The sequence below is a fragment of the Cotesia typhae genome, unplaced genomic scaffold, assembly GCF_013202065.1.
Source record: "Cotesia typhae breed Kobodo isofemale line unplaced genomic scaffold, CoteBio_Ctyphae scaffold_152, whole genome shotgun sequence".
Lineage (NCBI taxonomy): Eukaryota > Metazoa > Arthropoda > Insecta > Hymenoptera > Braconidae > Cotesia > Cotesia typhae.
In genome coordinates this window covers 2,785,496-2,806,100 of record NW_027423776.1, presented here as the reverse complement: position 1 = coordinate 2,806,100, position 20,605 = coordinate 2,785,496, and the positions used below count along the sequence as shown (strand labels likewise).

Sequence of the window (20,605 nt, the reverse complement as noted above, 5' to 3'; positions counted from 1 at the left end):
AAGAAATGCAAAAAAAAATTTTTCTCCAAACTAAAGTAGAAAAAAGTAGAATTTTTATTTTACGCCCTTATGGTTCCCGGGTGCCATAAGGGCGTATAATTTTTGTACGCTCTTATATCATTAGTAACGCGATATGTTATGTTACTAGCTTTTACCCGCGGTTTCGCTCGCGTTGAAGCCCTTAGATAAATATCAAAGATCATTACATTCCAATAGAAGTGAATCAATGTGATTCTAATTTGTTTGTCTTTCGTAAAAATAATAATTTTTTTTTTTTTAAATAAAAAGTATTCTATGTTACTTCTAATACCTCCAAGAATATGTCTACGTTTCATGATGATCAGTTTAGTAGTTTCGCGTGAGAACGTAACAAATAAACTTACATTCACATTTATAATATTATTAGGATTTACTAGTAAGGAATTAACAAAATAGCTTTGAATACAATGTAAATCAGTGAAACTCAACGGAAATATCCGAAAAATCACGAACAGTATTATTTTTATTATTCTCTACATCAAGATAATCTACAATCGAGATAATTTTTGAAATTTAATAATAAATTTCAGGATTGATAATTTAACTTTAATACACATAATACAATGTTAATAAAATTAAAAGTAATCTTATACTTATGTAAGTAATAATATCCCTAAATGATCTAGAAATTTAGATTTTTTATTTTTATGATAATTTATGTATGTTTTATAAATATAATAAATAAAAAATAGTCTTTCCTTTGAAATTAAAAATAAAATAAAATTTGAAGGTAATTGTGAAGTAAAATTTTTATCGCTATACATAAATGAATAACATAAAAATTGCAATTATCCAAATCGAATTTTTCATTGATATATTCAACAAGAGTAATTCTATAAGTAAAGTAAGACTTGTTTTGCATGTTTTTAGAATAGAATGCTTTTCTATCGCTTCATAATTTTTGGAAATAATATTTTTAGTTTGGTGTATAATCATTATAGATGTAATTAAATTTTTTTATTGTAGATACAAAGATGTATACACAGAGAGAAAAGAATAGAACTTATTCCTATGTAGAATAATAACTATTACCATGTTACATAGTCACGGAAATTTTTTGTGAGATTTTTGCAATTGCTGTTGTATGTTAGCATCGGCGCGGCCGTGTGACAAAAGTCACGCGGAACCCTATTTTCAACATTAAATAAAAATGATTGTTTTTCAAGTTAGAGTTCCGGGAGTCAAGACTTTTTTCAGAAATTTCTTAATCTTCAAGGATATTTTTTTCGATTTTTGATATCATCAATAGTTATTGAGTTATTTACAAAAAACTGAGGTTTTTCATTTTGGCGGCGTTTTTGTTAATAACAAATTAAAATTTTTATCAAAAAAAAAAAAAAATAAAAAAACAACATTATTTTTAGAATTTAATTTCGCATCGAATGAGCGATTGTTCATATTTTTATCACAATGTCTAAGATTTTTATTAGCAAATTTACTCAGGGTTCTCACTAAAATTTCTGTTACTATGTAACATGATAATGGTTACCATTCTACGTAGAAATAAATTCTATTCTTTTCTCTCTGTTTAGTTATATCACGATAATCATTGTTTAGCTTAATATAGTTAAATCTTATGATCTATAAAATTTCAGTGCACAAAATATATCTTTAATGCTCATCATTAATCATTAATAACTGCAACTGCATGTTCTATACTACATCAATAAAAAATGTAGAACATCATCTTGATGAATGTAAAGTATAAAATATTTTACATCAACATTGAAACTCATCTTGTTATTCATTATTGCTCATTTCTTTACTCTCAACATGTCCATTTCATAAAGTTCTACAGATCTTGTGGACAGAAAAGTTGACACTTGATGCGCCATTAATTTTAAACGTCTTTGATTCGTTTCAAATGGCATAATCGTCTTCAGCTTGGAGAGACAACTTCGCTCCAGTTCAAAGCTTTTTTTGTTTTCATATCTTGTAATTGTAATGAAGAATCATTTAAAGAAATGCACAAGAAAGAATTGAAAATAGCACAGCTATGGAAAAAATGATATACATTCCCATACGTGGATGACAAATAGATATCAACAATGAAATATCGTCTTCTTGACGATCTATCCCATCTTTAGTAGGCATTTCAACAATAACTCTATCTGATGATAAAACTTTCAATGGAAAAGTGCACGTTGTTTTATTTACACAACGATGAACAAAATCTTCATATTGAAATGTTGGTTTATAAATATCAAATACTGCGTGAATATCATTGAATACAAAATCATTATCACTATAAAAAATATAATAATAATATCCGTCTTCCATAACAGAATGTTTTGACTGCATATGTTTAGCGGTTTCTAAATAGCTTACGTTAATACATAAATCTGATGGTTCAAATTCTTGTTGTAAAAGAACTTGACCTCCATAACAATTCAATAAACCTTCCTCAAAGCTTGATACCGAAGAATCTTCATCATCTGTAAGATTCCTTAACGCATTACCACCGTGTTGAATACCTTGATCAAGTAATGCTGGTGGTTTAACTGGTTCTTGATTTCTTTTCACGCGATGATGATGAGAACTTATTATTCTTCGACCTTCATCATCTTCTTCGCTAGCAGTATTACTATCAAAATAATTTAAATCTTGTAACAATTTAGATGTCTTTTGGTGATTTTGCTTATTATTTATTTTCATTTCAGTTTTATTATTTTTTTCTTTTGCCTGTTTTTTCAGCCGTTTTCGAGTGTGTCTTAATTTTCGTGTTGGATTTAATTCCATCCGAGCTTTTAAAATATTTTGAATATATTTATTTGTAATATTAGGCGGTAATTTTGGTAATGATGATGATGATGATGATGATGTTGATGATAAAGTAGACGTAGTTAATTCTTCAGATTCTATTTCTCGAGCATCGGATTCAAATGTTATTTTTACTTGGTCGTGTGCTTCAGGTAAAAAAATTCCAGTTGTACGTGCTTTATTTTTATTATGATCTAACATTCCACATGTGCGTAATGTTTTTTCATCTTTAACAACCAGTATTGACGCGCCGGGAAACCTGTTGATTTGCAATATTAATATTAATAATTAATCTATTTGATAATATTTTATTGAAAATTGAAAGTAAATAGTTATTAATAAATTAATATTTTTACACCTAGCGGTCAAGTGACTAGTAAATCTAATTCAAGCCAACGGATGGAAATTCGACCTTCTCTATTGGTCGAGAGGCATTCTGGCTTGGTAACCAACTCTATTTATTTTTTCAAAGTTTGTCTTTGCTCCCATTTAGTTTCTTCCATTTCTTTCATTTCAATGAACATCTTTATAACTCGAACAGATACCTCAAGCTTTCAGTTTCACTAGTATTCAAGTTCGATGAATCCCTATCGATCTTATGTGAAGAGAGAATGTCTCTCGACCAATAGAGAAGGTGGAATTTCTATCCGTTGGTTTGAATTAGATTTACTAGTCACTTGACCGCTAGAGGTAAAAACACTAATTTATACAAATATAATTCGGTTGTAAAAAACAAAATAGTTATTAAAAAAATATTATATTACCTGGAACATACACTTAAACCAACGCTAGCTCCTCGTAACAAATAAAAACCCCAATATTCTAATGTATCATCAGGTAAATTCATACTTTTTTTCAATCTTAAATGTTTACGGCTGGTCGTTATTTCAGGTCTATGGCTCATTTGAAAAGCATTAAAGGTTCCATTCATTTCTAATGTATGCGCCTGAAAAATAATAGAATTAATGTTATTTAAACAATCTTCTTGCAATAAAAGAAAATTTTAATAATAACTTACAGAACAAAATATCGTTGATATTCCATCAGAAATTTCCAAAACATCAGATTCATTCACAAGATAAGCCACATTTGCATATAAATTGTGTCTTAAATATAATGGTACAATTATGAGCGAAATTGGTAGTATAGTAGTAAGTAAGCAAAATATAATAACTCGTTTTGCTCCGTGCATTTTATTGTATTACTGAAAAAAAAAAAAAAAAAAAAAAGCAACAAAAATACTTAATACTTAAAAAATAAAATTTAATTTAAAAACTTTTTAATCTTTCCATTGATACAAAAGTGTTTTATTATTGATGAAATAAATAATGTGATGAATAAATTAGCTGTATGCAAATCAAACTTGAAGCACGTGATAATCTTATTATTATCGTTGTGGTGTTGAAAAAATAAATTAAATAATCAACTAAATGATTAAAAAACGAATAAACAAAATGATGTTTTAATTTAAATTAAATGTAAATGTAATATATAAAAAAAATATTCGTTATAAATTGAATATGATTTATGAATTCATTTCATCATAAAAAATTCATGACAATAGATAATTTATTGAAAATGAGAGTGGCGCAATTTATTTATTTAGTTGATTATTTAAGGTTAATAAATATTTTTATAAATATTTAGTACAAACATGAGACTAACATTGAATTTTGACGATGGTTAAAGTAGGAAACGACGATTTCTGAAAACTTATAGATAATTTACATGTTACAAAAAAATATAATAAAATAGTACATCTTAAAAATTTATTAAAAATTGAAATAGTTCTTCCTGTGTGATTTTGCAGATTAGTCGAACAATCCTTTAATTTATACGTATTCTAAAATTAAAAATTTAATTAATAACTTCACATTAATTTACATTTTCCGTAAAATATTTTTATGACTAAGAGATTTTCTACTTCAGACATTACGCCAAATGTCATATGATTTTAATCATGTTGTTAATGTTGATGATTACACTCAAATAATATGATAAGATAAGAGTTAGAATCACTCAAAAAATTATTTAATTCAGCTTTTAAATTTTAATAATGATAATAATTAGCGTGCTTGGAATAACTTCGTTATAATAAAGAAGCGATTTTGACGACTGAACATCGCGCTTTTTTGCGAAAACAAATTTATTAACTGAGTAGCCATATTTGTTTATGACTAATGAAATAAATATTTGAACTAAATAAAATAATAATAACTTCAGTGGATGTACAGTTCATGTTAATTTCCTCTTGTTCATAACGTTTTTTTAATTTTTCGTTAAAAATTTATGATACACATCTTTCAATTATCCTTAAAACCGATTTATTAGTTTCTACTTAATTGCTGGTAGATAAAGATAAATATAAATTTATAAATTGAAAGAGTTACTGCTGAAAGAATATAATTTTCTCCAAAAAAAAAAAAAAAATTAAATAATGTAGTACAAGTTTTATTAATTGATAAAAAATAAAAACTACTCTATGTTACATAATTTTGCATTTATAAACGATTTTATTACATAAATGCACACTTTTTTACGTTGACAAATTGAATTCTGTCAATTTTTCATAACTGCCATCTTCACTTATCACCTTTCTTATAGAAATGTTAATTTTTTCCATCTTTGAATCCCCAAAGTAGTAATCTTTATATTTCTGTAAAAAATTATAATAATTGTTTAACATAAGAATAATGAACTTTTTGAATGTAAAGTAATTATGTATTTAGCTTTACTTTTAATATTTTTGTCGCATCAAAAGTAGGAGCTTTAGAATTCTTTTTACTTTTATCTATTGCACAGCTTGTATTTATTAACGTCATATGCAAATTTACGGTTTCAGTATATTGAATTTTCATGAGTCCTGAAATAAAAGAACAAAAATAAAATATAATGAATAAAATCTATTATACCAGCCTTTGATTTACCTTTTTCAACGAAAAAGTTTTGAGTTTTATTGGCAATTTCTTGGAGTGTATCATTTTTTAACACTTTACCATAAAGTATCTTGACTTTTTCCGGATCATCATTCATTATTTCTAGGCCTTGAATTTTTATATTTATTGGTCCTTTTTCCTTCAAAATAGGTCTAAAAATCAATTGAAAAGAATAAATATTTATTTAATTTGCTTTTGTGATAAGTTGGTTCTAAAAGCGAAAAAAAAACTAAAAAGAATATATTGAAAGTTTGATTATTTCATAAGATTAAATCAAAAATTTTAGAACAAGATATTTGTAATTAACAGTTTATAAAACTTACTTGATAACATTTTTAACACAAGCATCGAGTGTTCCTATAGCATCGTTTTTTTCTTTGTCGTCAACTAACAATAACATTCCAATAGTTAAATGAAGTTTATAAGGACTAACAAAACACTTTTCTGAAAGTCCGCTGAGCTTCAGCTCAGAGTCATTGAGAATTTCATTTTTAAATTTTATAAAATTATTGATAATAACTTCATAATCTAATGGGATTGATACAAAATGAGTAAACGAAAGTTTTTCCTTGAAGATTCTACTATTAAGTCGATTCTTTGACGACATGATATCACGCTTGATCGACTTTTTCCAACAATCACTAGAAAATAATAACATAATTAAAAATGTAGCCAAATAAGCTTATTTATAAATAAATTATTATTATAAGTACCAATATTATTTTCTTTAGATCCAATAGATGGAATTTTAATTGTAGTTTTTGTTTCACTTTCTAGATTTTTTTGTAGATCCTGAAAACCCTATGAGAAATCGATAGAAGACTCTAAAAAATAAATATAACATTAAGAAAATCATGTAATGATAATTTTTTAATTAAATAATTAATAAATTTAATATCTATGACATTAAATTTAACTGTCACTTCACAATTGTTTTAATTTTTTTTAACAAATAAATTATAGCAAAAAAATTATTAAAAAAATGGACTTATAGAAATTTTGACAAATTAGAAATGCAATTTTTTAAAAATAATTTTTTGAAAGAAATTTAATTGTTAAGAAAAAATTAAAAAATTGTTAAGTGACAGCTAACATTAATATCATTTAATAGCTTACGGAGGAATAGTAGCGTCATGTTGAAATCTTTCGTCTTTCAGAGTTTTAATAACTATATTACAGTCACTATTATTAACTTCTTGATTAATATTATCTTCTATTTGATCGTAATCTTCCTCATATGGAGCATTAATTTGTTTATTTGACCAAACACTATTATCCGGAAATCGATAACAGCAATCTTCAACCCATATCAATTCTGGTTTTAAGACATCCATTTTATAACTAGATAAAATCTTTTATTTTTTTTTTGTTACGTCCAGCGAGGTCACTAGATTGCTCGTAACGCCTCTTCTGGACTGAGGTGTGAGTTGTAGTCACGCGGGATCAATTTAAATTTATTGTTGTTTATTAATTCAGTTTTTGATAATGGGATTTGTTAGATTAAATTAAGAAAAGGGGAAAACTTTAGTTAGGGGGACTGTTTTAAATGATAAATAATAATTATCAGAGAGCTTGATTTTATTCAGTGGTTTCAGCTACAGCAAGTGCTCGGTTACAGCTCTCAGGGAGAAGTGTCATTACAAGGAGTCTCGGTTTTAGGTCCGAGTTTTCCAGTTTCACTTCCTCCCTCTCTGGTTCACACCAATACACTTAACATATACATGTCTTCATCTAACGGTTACAGTACGCATACAATACATATATTCGAATACACACTAATACTTATAACTTTTATATGTAGGTTTACTGTATACTAGCTAGGTACCCATACACAGACATATGTGAGGGCTGTCATGCTATCTTATATTATTCTTATACTTTAGATTCTTATATTTGTTAGTTACAATAGTTATTACTTTTGGTGTTTAACTAATTATTTCTACCCTTATTATTTATTATAATATTATTCTTAGTCAGTATTTTACTATTATTATTATAGTATTATAATTGCATGTATTATTGCTTATTAAATATTAACAAAGTTAGATTATAATATTTCTTTATATATTTTTAGTGTTGCGGCTGTGGTCCGACTTGTGCCTTTTGTATCGCATTTGCCCTGTTCCTCACCTTTCTTTAGGCTCTAAGAACAGTGACATGGGGAAACCACAGGAAAAACCCATGTCGATACAAATATATATATATATATATATTTATATACATCATATTAATATTAATATGAATCTATCATTATTTGTTTATTAATCCATATGAAAACTATTATTTAGTTAAACTAAAACATTAATATTATTTAATAATTATAAGATATTCTAAAAGTATTGTTTATTTATTTAACAAATGGTTCCAGTGTTGGTTGTTTTAAGGCTTTATGCTTTCTATTTCATATTTATTATATCTTATAATTTATGACCTCTTGAGAATATTTAGCTAAAATAATTTTAACTAGGAAAACCCTTGAGAAATGTTCAACACGTGTTTTCCTTTTTATGAGTTTTCACAAAGGTCTAGTTGTTAAGTAACACGTGTGCATTTTATTCAAGTACTTTTTATGTTTCTGAGAAGTTTTAGAAAATGGTTTTGTTTATTGTATGTTTTGAGAGAGCGTTTAAACTAAATTTATGAGTTGCAACGATTTTCGAGATTTCAAGATAAAAGACTTATTTTATATTTATATTTAAATAGAGTTAAGTAATTTGAATTTAAATTAATTACCGCGTAATGCATCGACAACGACACCTATGATATTTTAGGATATAACATTTTTTATGCAAGTTACTTTTGTTGATTTGAATTTTTCCGCTAGTTCAACGCGATTGCGCATTAGGACGCTAATGGTGAATTTATTTTATTTTCTATTTTTTACGAAAAGTAATACTGTCTTATTAAATTGAATGCGTAAATTTTAATAATCAACCAACTTAACGTCAGAAATAATCATATTAAAGAATAGTAATTTTTTACGGCAAGTTACACAATAACAAAGAGAAAAAAAATTAAATATGTCACTTGATGGTTTTGCATTTGACTGGTATTAAAAATTGAACAGACTGAAGCGACTAAAGTAGTGTATGGTATACACAAAAGGCTTAACTACATATAATATATATTTAGGTTCAATGTAAGTATGTATAGTATAGGTATCTTTGTAAGTGCAAGAGAGTGCTAGAGCAGCCAAGTCCCGGAAGAATGTTGTGTATTTAAAACCGTCTTTATCTTGTAAAGTTATTTTATACGATGGCGTCTAAGGCTCATGTTAATAATGCAGTTAATGAACGTCGCTTACGACCAATTTATGGTAAGTATTTAGTTATAATTTTATAATTCAGTCATATATAATAATACTTAATTATTATTTTGATTTATTTTACCGGCGAAAAAGTTATGTAATGTAGTCACCACAATTCGATATTTAAAAAAAAAGTTTATTTTTATAGATTGGCTAGACAATGGAAATAACAAAAAAGCACTCCAAGAGGCGGATAAAGTCCTCAAAAAACAACCGGATAATCAGTGTGCTAGAGTATTAAAGGCTTTAGCTTTATTACGATTAGGCAAAGAAGATAAATGTCAGGATATTATGGATAAAGTACGTTCGGAAGTACCATGTGACGATTCAACGCTTCAAGCAATGAGCATTTGTTACAAGGAAATTCATCAACGTATATATCATTTTGTTTTTCTCACGTTTTTCTAATTAATATTTTAAATGAAAGTATTTTATTAAATAATTGTTAAATTTTTTAGCTGACAAAATACGAGAAGTTTATGAAGCTGCAGCTAAAGCCGATCCAAATAATGAGGATTTATTGACACATTTGTTCATGTCATATGTACGATTGGGTGATTTTAAAAAGCAACAGCAAACAGCACTCGCTTTGTACAAATTAAAACCAAAAAATCCCTACTATTTTTGGGCTGTTATGAGTGTTGTTATGCAAGCCATACAAGCTGAGGATGCCTTAGCCAAAAATATTATATTACCTCTTGCTGAGCGAATGGTAAAGTCTGTTTAATATTTCTGTAATTTTTAAATTTACTCCTTATAAGCAAGCATTTTAATTACGTTTCTTTCTTGATAAAAAAGGCAAAAATTCCTTCTTGAAAATGTATTGGGGCTTAAAGAAATTTGCGACATTTTCTAATTTTTTTAATTAAAATTCAATGTTTTTTCCATAAATCAATTGAATTGTGAAAGTGATTAAATTAAATTAACTTCCAAATAAATGAAAATTTTTAACTGGACAAATTTCACTATTTGCCAGTCAAAGGCTGATGAAGTGTTCAGTATTTGATTATTTATAAAAATTCTCAAAATATAAGAGCAATTCATTATACTAAAAATGACTTGTATTACAAAGTTTGTGATTTTTCAAATATGAAATTATGAATATATAATTTCGATTGATTTAATTTAAAAATAGGTGTTAAAATTAGTCAATGAAGGAAAATTAGAGGCAGAGCAAGAAGTTCAGTTGTATAGTATGATATTGGAACTTCAAGGAAAAAATGAACAAATTTTAGATGTTTTATCTGGACCATTAGCTGCTCGACTTTCAGGAGTGCCACAGCGTAAAGCTGCTCTTCTTATACAATTACAACGATACGAAGAAGCTACAACAGCTTTTAAGGAATTAATTAACGAAGAGTAATTATTTATCTATCTATTTAATCGTATTGTAATAAAAAGAAAAGATCTAACAAAGTTATTATTTTTACAGTAATGATAATTGGTCTCATTATCTAAGTTACTTGACCGCTGCATTAGAGCATCAACAACCCAGTGAGTGCTTAGAATTTTTGGATAGCATAGCAGAAACGTGTGGAAAGAAAGCTCGAGCTCCACATTTAGCTCGGTTTGAATTATTAAAACGCGTTGGTTCCAGTAATGTTGCTTTACGGGCTATTATGGAACCGGTAAAATTGATGCGATTGTACTTTGAGCAATTTGGTAACAAAGGCTGTACAGTTGGTGATTTGAGATTATATTTAAATTTATTAACTTTTGAAGAACAATCACAGCTGCTTGAAAGTGTAAGTTAAAAAAATATTTTATTATGTTATTGATATTAATAATTTTATTTTGAAATATTTGTATTTGACACTCAATGGTAACTCATAAATGATGTTTAGATGAACGAAGACATTGGAATAGCTGAAGATTCAGCACCTACAAAAAAAGATCTAATGTTACGACATATTCATTTTGAACAATTACGTCGTGCATGTGGTATGCACCATTCACCTATTTTGGATATAGAAAAACGTCAAAAACTAGTTAATCGTTTACGTGATCTTTACGAAAAAGGAAATGAATTGTGTATAAACGACGAAAGATTGCCAACTGATTTTGCTCCATTTGATTCTTATGCTCTTCTTGCTGCACATTTACTGATACAAATGTGGTATGAGTCGTACGAAGCTTCGCATCTTTACAAGTAAATATTTGCAAATCTTTAGTAATTTTATTATTTGTATCCATAAATAATAAAAATTAAAATTATTTCAGAGCAATGGCGTTATTAGAGCGAGCTTTATCAATAAGTGTAGCGAATTTCCATTTGAAAATAATTTTAATACGAGTTTATCTAGAAGCTGGTTTAATAGGTGCAGCAGATCATGTTTTTTCCTTACTAGATGCAAAACAGATTCAATTAGTCTCTTTGAGCTATTTGTATGTTCCACTTTTGGCTCCACTTGGGCACTTATCTAGTGCTTCAAATGCTCTTGATCAAGCTGTTAAATTTTTCGTAGCTAATTACAAGCATGTAAGTATTTATATAGATTGTTGCTGTTCATTTTTAATTTTTTTATTATTAATATCAAATTAATAAAATTTTTATACATTTTTAGAGTGCAGATCGTCTAACCTTCGCTTATAAGTATGGAAGTTTTGCAAAAATTCAAGAATTTGTTGATTTAAGAGAACGACTTGACAATTCTTTACATTTTGCTACATCAACTGTTGACAAAATGTTGCTGGAATTGAGCTGGTGTGATAGCGCTAAGTCGTTGTCCAGAGCGTTAGTTTCAATGAGAGTGCTACCTCATGAAGATTCAATACGATGGGAACTATTGCGCGACAACAGAGATCTTGAAGTTGTTGTCGGTTGGGAACCATCGACTGATGATAAAGACCCTCGAAAACATGAAGAAACACGTGCCTGTATGCTTCAATTACTTGCTGCCCGTAATCTTATTTTAAGAATAATTGCTGCTACGGCTGAAGAACAAGATTGTTCGTTACTTTTGGCAAAGTTATCACATGAACTTGAAACTTTAAACAATGAACGCATACCAAAGTGTCTTGAAAAATTTATGACTGCAGATAGACGTGTTAGAGTTGAGAGTATATTAGTGCCAATAGATGCAGTCGAACGTTTGCGTGAATCATATGATTCTCAACAATTAATGGTTATTGCGCGACTCGCCGATTCATTTTCTCAGTTTTCCCGACCAGATTCTCAATGTATTGAGATTATTCGAAATACTCATTGTTTGAAAACCTTACCTATACCAACTACTGATGAGCCGGTGTCTTATAAAGATTTTCTACTCCGTGCTGCTACTTGTGGCGAAACTCTTTCATTTCTTGGTATAATGTGTGCTTCTTATATAAATCAAGCTTATCCTCAAATTACTAATAAAAAAAATCGGAAAAAAACTAATAAAGAAGTCGAATCATCATTGACTGCTGATGATATTGAGGTAAGGATTTAATTTTTGCTATTAAATTTTTTAATTCGAAAAAAAAAAAAAAAAAAAAAAAAAAAAAAATAACAAACTTTGACATAAATTATTTTACATTTTCAGTGTTGGACAGAAATTAGTGATTTATTCATGAAAAGGACAGAAAAATTAGAAAATGTTTTGTCTGAGTTTGAAAAACGTTCACTGAATACAGGACTTGATACCAAGGAAAAAGCAGCTGCAATAGTTGCAGAACGTGTTCAAGAAAGTATTCATCGAAGTTGTTGGATGCTTAGATCACGGCTTCAACTTACCACAAAATTATTAAATAATTTCCGTAGTTGAAAAATCAAAATTTTCAATGTACAAACTCTCAAGTCAGCCTTAAAAACGATTACTATCATCAACCATTCTTCTGTAATAACTTCAAGACGTGTACATACTATACGCTTAGAAAATAATTTTGCGCTCGTAAAACAATAAAATAATCATGTTTTTTATCATAGAAATATTAAATTCTGTATTTTATGATTATTAATTGAAAATTTTTTTAATTTTTTATTCAATCACTGCCATATGTTAGTTAAATCATTTTATTTACTCGTATGTAAAAATATAAATAAATTTGGCTCCAATAATTAATAATATATTACACACCGAGGGAAGTAAAGTAAGAAATGTCTCAGATCACATGTTTGTTGACCTCGGCTTCGCCTCGGCCAACAATTACATGTGATCTGAGGCTTTCTTATTTACTTCCCGAGGAGTGTATGCTATTTTTTTGCTCGACGAACGCAGAAAGTGGCAACTTCATTTAGCGCAGCGGGCCGAAAGTTGACGCTTTCTGCCCGTCGAGCAAAAAATATTTTTACTTCCAGTTAAATTAAAATTAAACAGTTTATAAAACGATAAAAGGACAAAATGTGTATTATTTACAAAAATAAAAACAAATTATTCTCAATTTTTCGTTAATTTAACATTAAATAACATCTTAATTAATATAATACTACTTTACCCACTCCTTTTAGTGAATAAATAATAGCCAAATATTTTTTAACTCCGAATAATATAAATATTAATTGATTGTGCATTAATATTAATTTTAGTTTAATAAATAAAAAAATAAATATTCACAAACGATCTTGATGATTTGTGAGTACAATTTCTTTCAATTCTTCAAATTTCTTACGTCGATAATCAGCAACCGCTTGTTCCAACGCTTTTTTAAGAGCAAGCTAATAATAGTAAATTTATAAATAAATATTATAGAGCTAAAAAATTATTAAATTTTTCAAATAATAAAATTTCAATTAACCTGGCACATTTGTAATCGGGAAATTCCTTGTGCTCTTGATTTATTGATTACGTCTTTCCGTGGAAAATTTTTAGCTTCAGCTCGTTCATTGCGTTTATTTAATTTCCCCGAAGTTTTACGACATACTTTACTCAAAAGATCTGCACGACTACGATTAAAATTATCGTGCAAAAATTCATGAATATCAGGATTACGTGAATTACATGATGGATCACGATTATGTGATGTCACTTTTCGAAAGCCGTAAAGATTTAATTGACGTACAAAGCTCGAGATATTATTAGTTTTGAAAATTGATTGCGGTGGGCTCAAATATTCTTCACGAAACTTTTTATAATCTAATAAAATTGTCGTACCATTTAAACTCCATCGTATTGAACCCGTTTGACATTCGTTTATTATTTTCCATAACTTTTGCGGAAATCTTGTTGACAACAAAATATTATATTCGTACATTTTTGGTTTTTTTTCTTCCTTTCACTAAATCACCAATAAATTATTTGACAAGTCAAATAACGATATAATTTCTGTTTATTTTATACGATCGTCATTTAAGATCATCACGGTTATTCTCTTTATAAATTATGAACAAAAAACAATTGACAGTAACACACGTGTAAAAAAAAAAAAAAAAAAAAAAAAAAAAAGAACCATTCTATCTGATTTGTAGCAAGAATTAAAGGTAGTACTTAATTTGATTTTACAAAGTATTTATGAAATAATTTTTAATACAAAACATAAATAATACCATTATTAAATTATTTACAATTTTTTTTTTAACATTAATACTATATTGTAAGTGTTTCTATATGATAAAATAAAATTTACAAATTAATAATCTGATAGAACTATGAAATGAACGATAAGAGTTAAATGACAGATTATAGGTTGATATAAAATCATATAGAATAAACAGAAGCAAGTGGTTGCAAGTATTCTCGGGGTGTTGTTGGAGCTGGAACAAGATATCCTTCAGAATCAAGAATATTGGGTGATTTTACTGTTATTGGTCCCTGTGGTGGCCGAGGTAAACTACCCTTTTCATTGATTTTTTCGAAAGTTTGATGACCTTTTTTAAATTTTTCAAGAATCTCCGAAAAGCGAAGACGATCGCGTGGGTCTATTTTCCAACATTGCTTCATTATCTCGATAACAAATTCTGGACAATCCTCTGGTGGAGTAAGCATTATTCTTTGGTGAATAATTTTCAGTACTTCCTCGTTATTATATCCATAATACGGCTGCTTTCCGTAAGAATATACTTCCCACAAAACTACCCCAAAACTCCATACGTCACTTTCCAGAGTAAATCGTCCGAATATTATACTTTCTGGTGACATCCATCGAACCGGAAGCATTCTTGATCCTCCAATCTACAATTCGAAAAAAAAAAAAAATAAATAAAAATAAAAACAATAATACAAATAATAATAATTATTATTATATAAAGTAGGATGTGCCAAAATTCAATTTCCGTGAAGAACCTTTTAAAATTGGAATTTTGAGTTCCGCTTTTAGCAGGAGCTGTGCTTAGGCACTTCCGGCCAAAATGTGAAATTTCAGCGGAAATACCCAAACTAAACTCCTGTTAAAAAATTCTATGAAAATCAAATAAATCGTCTCACCCCAAAATATCTTAGTAAATGCCCAAACACAGCTTCTGCTATAAGCGGAACTCAAAATTCTAATTTTAAAAGGTTCTTCACGGAAATTGAATTTTGGCACATCCTAATATAAAGTAATAATTTTTTTTTATTAATTACTTTGTAATAATCGCATGTATAAACGTCACGTGACATTCCAAAATCGGATATTTTAACAATTAAATCCTTTCCAACGAGACAATTACGACACGCCAAATCACGATGAACAAATCTTTGAGCGGACAAATAAGCCATACCAGAAGCAATTTGTATTGATATTTGATGTAAATCTTTCTAAAATAATAATTAAAAAAATATATATTCATATCTCAAATAGTTGAATTGAGTTATAGTAAGAGTAATTAAAAATTAAAAGGAAATTTAAATACAAAGATAAAATGTTAAAAAGTTAAACCTTGGTCAATGGCTTGAGTCCGGGTGTAGAACTTCTTAATTGCCGTGAGTTTGCTCTTAAAACTTCTGCGAGGTCACCGTGAGGCATATACTCAAAAACCATCCAAGGGTTGTTACCCGAGTCTCTTAGGACTACTCCTATTAAGGATAAAATATTTTCATGACGAAACGTCGACATTATTTCAACTTCCCTCATGAAGTCTTCTTCAGCTTCTCGAGATGCTGACTCTTTTAAAACCTTCACAGCAATTACTTTCTTATTATCACCATGACAAAGTTCACCTGCATAATTATTAATTTCTGTACTTCATTTAACGGATTAAATTTAATTTTTTCTTCAACTTTCATTGAAAATAAAGCTTAAGAGGGAACACCACTGTGACAATCGAAAAAAAGAGGTAATTTTCGAGAATTTTTTTGACAGGGAAAATAAAGGAAGTTGATGATTGGATTTTTTTATTTTATTAAGGGTACATTAAAGATTATTACCCTAAATTTGTATTGAAAAATATTTAATTATTACAAAGTTATTAAACAATCTCGTAGAGCACCAGAAAAAATTTCCCCCTCCATGGTCGGTTCGATAACTCAAAAATGAATCATCTGGAAATAAAAACCCAAATTGCTTTTCAATCAATAAGGATGTAGTTATCGTCATACGTACGTAAATTAAAAAATTTTTATTTTAAACATTTTTTTAACCAGGTTAAAACAAAAAAAAAAAAAAACAGTAAGAATAGTGAGAAAATTTTCAATCAGTCGCCATAATTTTTTAAATTAAAATTTTGCAAAATTTCATACGTGTGACGATAACTACATTTTTACTGATTAAAAAGAAATTTGGGTTTTTATTTTCAGATGATTCGTTTTTGAGTTATCGAATCGACCGTGGAGGAGGAAATTTTTTCTAGTGCTCTACGAGATTGTTATTAACTTTGTAATAATTAACTATTTTTTATTGAAAATTTAGGATAATAATCTTTAATGTACCTTTAAAAAATTAAAAAATCCAATCCTCAAATTCTTCTATTTTCCCTGTCAAAAAATTGACCGAAAATCACCTCTTTTCTCCGATCGTCACAGTGGTGTTCCCCCTTGAGAATTTCACAAATTTTTTTCTTAATTCCAAAATTTTTTTAAATATTTTAAACATTTGCATTAATTTAAAAATTTTAGAAAATTTCAAAAAACGAAAAAAACATAAATTATTTTGTGTTGATAATTTTCAATTAATAGTAATTATTTTATTAAATAATTTACCTTTAAAAACTTTACCAAAACAGCCTTGTCCAATTTCATAGAAGAAAGTAACATCTTCACGACGTAAAATCGGTACTTCCGGTGGTGCACAATTAAAGTATTGAAGGTTTGGCGTGTATTTATTTGCCAAAAGAACACTTTTCTTTAAATTCATCGGCGACAACTAGAAAAATTCAAGAGATTACTGAATTAGCATTTAATTAATTACAATAAATAATTTAAAAATTTGATCAACTTACGTCTAGTGTAGTACGATTTATTTTTTTATTAGAGTATTTCTTTCTACAAATGAAAATAAATATGCCAAGTATCGCTAATGCAATAATAAAAGCTATTGTTGCACCAATAACTTCCGGTATTTTGTTTTGACTCCTTCCATTGACCTAATCATTAATTCAATTATTTTTATTTATAATTATAATTGTAAAAAATAATATATAGAAGTAGTTTATGCAAATTTTCTTAAGGATTATTGTGTTGTTATTATTAGATTGAAGATTGAAGCAATACCTGTTCAGCTTCTGAAAGAGTGATTGTGCTGTTGGTTGCATTGCTTGTTGGTAGAAAAATATTACTAATGGGTTTTGGAATAGAGAAAGCTGAAAAAAATAAAATTAAATCCGTAATTAATAATATCATTTTTTGAATTATTGAATAAAAAGTAAGACATGATTATTTTAGTCTTGTACAGTAAAATTGAATAATAATTAGATGAAATAAAATTAAGTTGTAATGTAAGTTAATGATTAACTGTTGGAAGTAATGATATTTATTTAAATAACTTTGTTATAAGTCACTGTGAATAGCTTATTTTGTTTGTGTTTATTTGTATGTAAAAAAATCAGAAAAATTAATTTAAAAAAAAAAATATTAATTTATTAAATCAGGTAAAATCGAAAAATAATTATTATTGCTTTGAATATATTAATTTATGAAAACTGTCTATTTACAGATGTACAATTGGTGTTTAAAGTTTGTCTGTACTTAATAAATACAATAATCTGGAAGATTAAATAGTATATTACACACCTAGGGAAGTAAAGTAAGAAATGTCTCAGATCTCTAAAGAAGAAATGTCTCGGCTTCGCCTCGACCAACAAACATGTGATCTGAGACTTTCTTACTTTACTTCTCTCGGTGTGTAATATACTATTTAGCTTTACGGGCAGAAAACGTCAACTTTCGGCCCGCTGCGTTAAAGGAAGTTGTCACTTTCTGCCGTTGTCGAGCAAAAAAATAGCATACACTTCTCGGGAAGTAAATAAGAAAGCCTCAGATCACATGTAATCTGAGACATTTCTTACTTTACTACCCTCGGTGTGTAATATACTATAACTCACCAGTCAAACGCTTTGGACATTTAAGATCATCAGTAGGTGGTGATAAATCATGCGGACAAACGCATTTAGATGTATTATTAGGAAAGGTTCGACAAGCAGCCTCTTTGCCACAAATAGGTCCTTTTCCATGGCAATTAGTCAACCTAGATTCACGACGGTCTTCAGAATTAGTATAAGTTTCTTGTAACCTATCCGAGGATTCACTGGGTGTTCTAGTATTGTTTGAATCAACAAAGCCTGGAATAAATTTAGCATAAGTTATTTAGAGATAAATAGTAAATAGGCATCAGGATGTATAAGATTGGTCGCTGAATAAAAGGGTTTAGAGCGGGTACGTTTGGATAATCGCGGTACTAGAAGCAGCTTAAGGGGATAAAGACAGTGACGGCATTCATGTGCTCGAGTTGCGGGCAGCGTAACGGGTCAGAGCGTTATCTCCACGGTCAGCGGAGTTGGACAACGACTCTTGCTCATTTAAAACCAACAAACCTCCCAGCAGCTACTGGCTACCAGTTAACAAACCTATAAGTTCCTTCCATTCTATAATACCGGCATGAGATCTCTCATCATCGTTTTTTATCGTCAATCTCTCTGTTTAAAGAGATATCTCTTTCTTCGTTACTCTCAGACTTTTCTTTTTCCTCTATCTCTCTTTATTTTTCGATCCGTCCTGTCAGTCTTTTCTTATATTATGTTACTTTATATATATATATATATATATATATATATATATATATATATATATATATATATATATTTATTTATTTATTTATATGTACTAGCATATAGTACAATATGAGATGTGTCCTTAGTGTGTTATGACACACCAAGACACTTATTTTCAAAGCAACTCAAAGCTTCCGTACCATTTTATGTCAAACACTTAACCCGGGAAGAATCGTCTTTTATTTCTTCGCGATAATGATATTATTATTCTAGGTACTAAAAAATATAAAAAACAATTTAGGAGATTTATGTCGTTCCACTAAATTTACTTTATCGAACAAGAAAAAAATTTTCATTCTGAGAAATAAAAAAAAAAAAAAAAAAAAAAAAAAAAAAAAAAAGGAATCCTTTTTTTTATATTTTAGTAGAAACGTTAATTTCATGAGATCTTTATGAAGGGTACGGCCGTTACATATAATTTTTTTTTATTATCATTCAACTTCTATTGATATAAAAATCGTAAATATAGATTACTGACTAAAGAACTTCATAAATTATATATGTATTACGGAGGTTATCAAAGTCATGAAAGATTAAGATTAGGTATATGTATAAATACAGATAGAATATTCTACTATTTCCCAGATAAAATTTGTTCGTTATTAAAATGTTATACTCAACCACAAATCTGGTATAAGCTTATCAGATTTTCTTTCTGGTCATATTGTTTAATCGATATCTCAATAAGTAGGTTTATGGGTTTTTTTTTGTTGTTATTTTCTCATTAATATTTTTAAAATTTTAATCTTTCGAATGTTTATACCTATATTTATACAATTCATTAAGAGTAATTATAAATCAATTCAAATTACCAGAGTTTCTTGAGACAAAATCTCGTCCTAGATTTATCATTTCACGACTCATAATTGGAACTTAAAACATTTTTAAAATTATATCTCTTGGAGATTTAACAACCAACTACAGAACGTTTTTTTAGATGAAAACTTTTAAATTTTCATGTTTTCGTTGATTAAAAATTTAAATTAAATAAAAAAATGTTTGAATGTATATTGCGTACATTCCATATTTTTCATAAATTAATTTTAAATACAAATTAATCGACTCATAAACATAATTATACTTTTAATGTATTAATTGGTATCACTATAATTGTTATTATAATTTGATAAATAATATTTATCATTTAAACTTTCATTATGTGAAATTCATTGTAATTAGCATTAATCACTTCTTGGAATTGATTTGTATTTTTAATTACAAGTGTAACTAAATGATGTTCACTGTTATTATTAAAACTTTTTGAATAAAGGCACAGTTATTATATGAGAAGAAAACACTGTTATTAACTAAATTATAACTTATAAATGTCAGAATGATTTGTTATATCTTGAACGTTAATGAAACAATCACGACGAGAGGTGCGAAAGAACTGCAGACTGCATAGAATACGATGGGCAACGTTACTACGCTTTATTTTACTGACAGACAAGACTTCTTAAGATC

The 20,605-nt window shown here is 28.0% G+C and overlaps 4 protein-coding genes across 9 annotated transcripts; 1 reads left to right on the top strand and 3 right to left on the bottom strand.

Annotated features, from left to right (window-relative positions):
- Positions 1 to 150: 150 nt before the first annotated feature.
- Positions 151 to 5,101, bottom strand: LOC141535602 (uncharacterized). 6 transcript variants are annotated; one of them, XM_074255562.1, is made up of 5 exons: positions 4,684 to 5,100; positions 4,465 to 4,504; positions 3,818 to 4,003; positions 3,564 to 3,745; positions 151 to 3,058 (listed from the first exon to the last, which is right to left on the bottom strand). In XM_074255562.1, exons 3-5 carry the CDS (start codon positions 3,989 to 3,991, stop codon positions 1,996 to 1,998), a joined length of 1,419 nt encoding a protein of 472 aa, XP_074111663.1. In that variant the 5' UTR covers positions 3,992 to 4,003; positions 4,465 to 4,504; positions 4,684 to 5,100; the 3' UTR covers positions 151 to 1,995. The 6 variants fall into 6 exon arrangements, with proteins under 6 accessions (XP_074111663.1, XP_074111661.1, XP_074111660.1 ...); XM_074255560.1 differs by having other exon boundaries at positions 4,558 to 5,099; XM_074255559.1 differs by having other exon boundaries at positions 4,454 to 5,101.
- A 133-nt stretch (positions 5,102 to 5,234) lies between these two features.
- Positions 5,235 to 7,084, bottom strand: LOC141535603 (activating signal cointegrator 1 complex subunit 1). The gene is given in 8 exon segments (XM_074255564.1): positions 5,235 to 5,455; positions 5,535 to 5,662; positions 5,727 to 5,887; positions 6,059 to 6,308; positions 6,311 to 6,376; positions 6,449 to 6,513; positions 6,515 to 6,559; positions 6,852 to 7,084. Coding segments are annotated over 8 exon segments (1,053 nt in total). The 5' UTR covers positions 7,070 to 7,084; the 3' UTR covers positions 5,235 to 5,335.
- Positions 7,085 to 8,883: 1,799 nt separating this feature from the next.
- Psidin (phagocyte signaling impaired) lies at positions 8,884 to 13,404 on the top strand. Its single transcript, XM_074255555.1, has 9 exons — positions 8,884 to 9,051; positions 9,191 to 9,415; positions 9,501 to 9,754; positions 10,178 to 10,401; positions 10,475 to 10,787; positions 10,887 to 11,191; positions 11,263 to 11,521; positions 11,607 to 12,461; positions 12,567 to 13,404. The coding sequence occupies exons 1-9, from the start codon at positions 8,991 to 8,993 to the stop codon at positions 12,786 to 12,788; spliced, it is 2,718 nt and encodes a 905-aa protein (XP_074111656.1). The 5' UTR covers positions 8,884 to 8,990; the 3' UTR covers positions 12,789 to 13,404.
- Positions 13,405 to 14,411: 1,007 nt separating this feature from the next.
- Positions 14,412 to 20,605, bottom strand: LOC141535601 (putative neurotrophin receptor LTRK 1). Its single transcript, XM_074255557.1, has 8 exons — positions 19,954 to 20,605; positions 18,416 to 18,652; positions 17,586 to 17,674; positions 17,315 to 17,458; positions 17,076 to 17,238; positions 15,817 to 16,097; positions 15,522 to 15,695; positions 14,412 to 15,131 (listed from the first exon to the last, which is right to left on the bottom strand). Exons 1-8 carry the CDS (start codon positions 20,003 to 20,005, stop codon positions 14,658 to 14,660), a joined length of 1,614 nt encoding a protein of 537 aa, XP_074111658.1. The 5' UTR covers positions 20,006 to 20,605; the 3' UTR covers positions 14,412 to 14,657.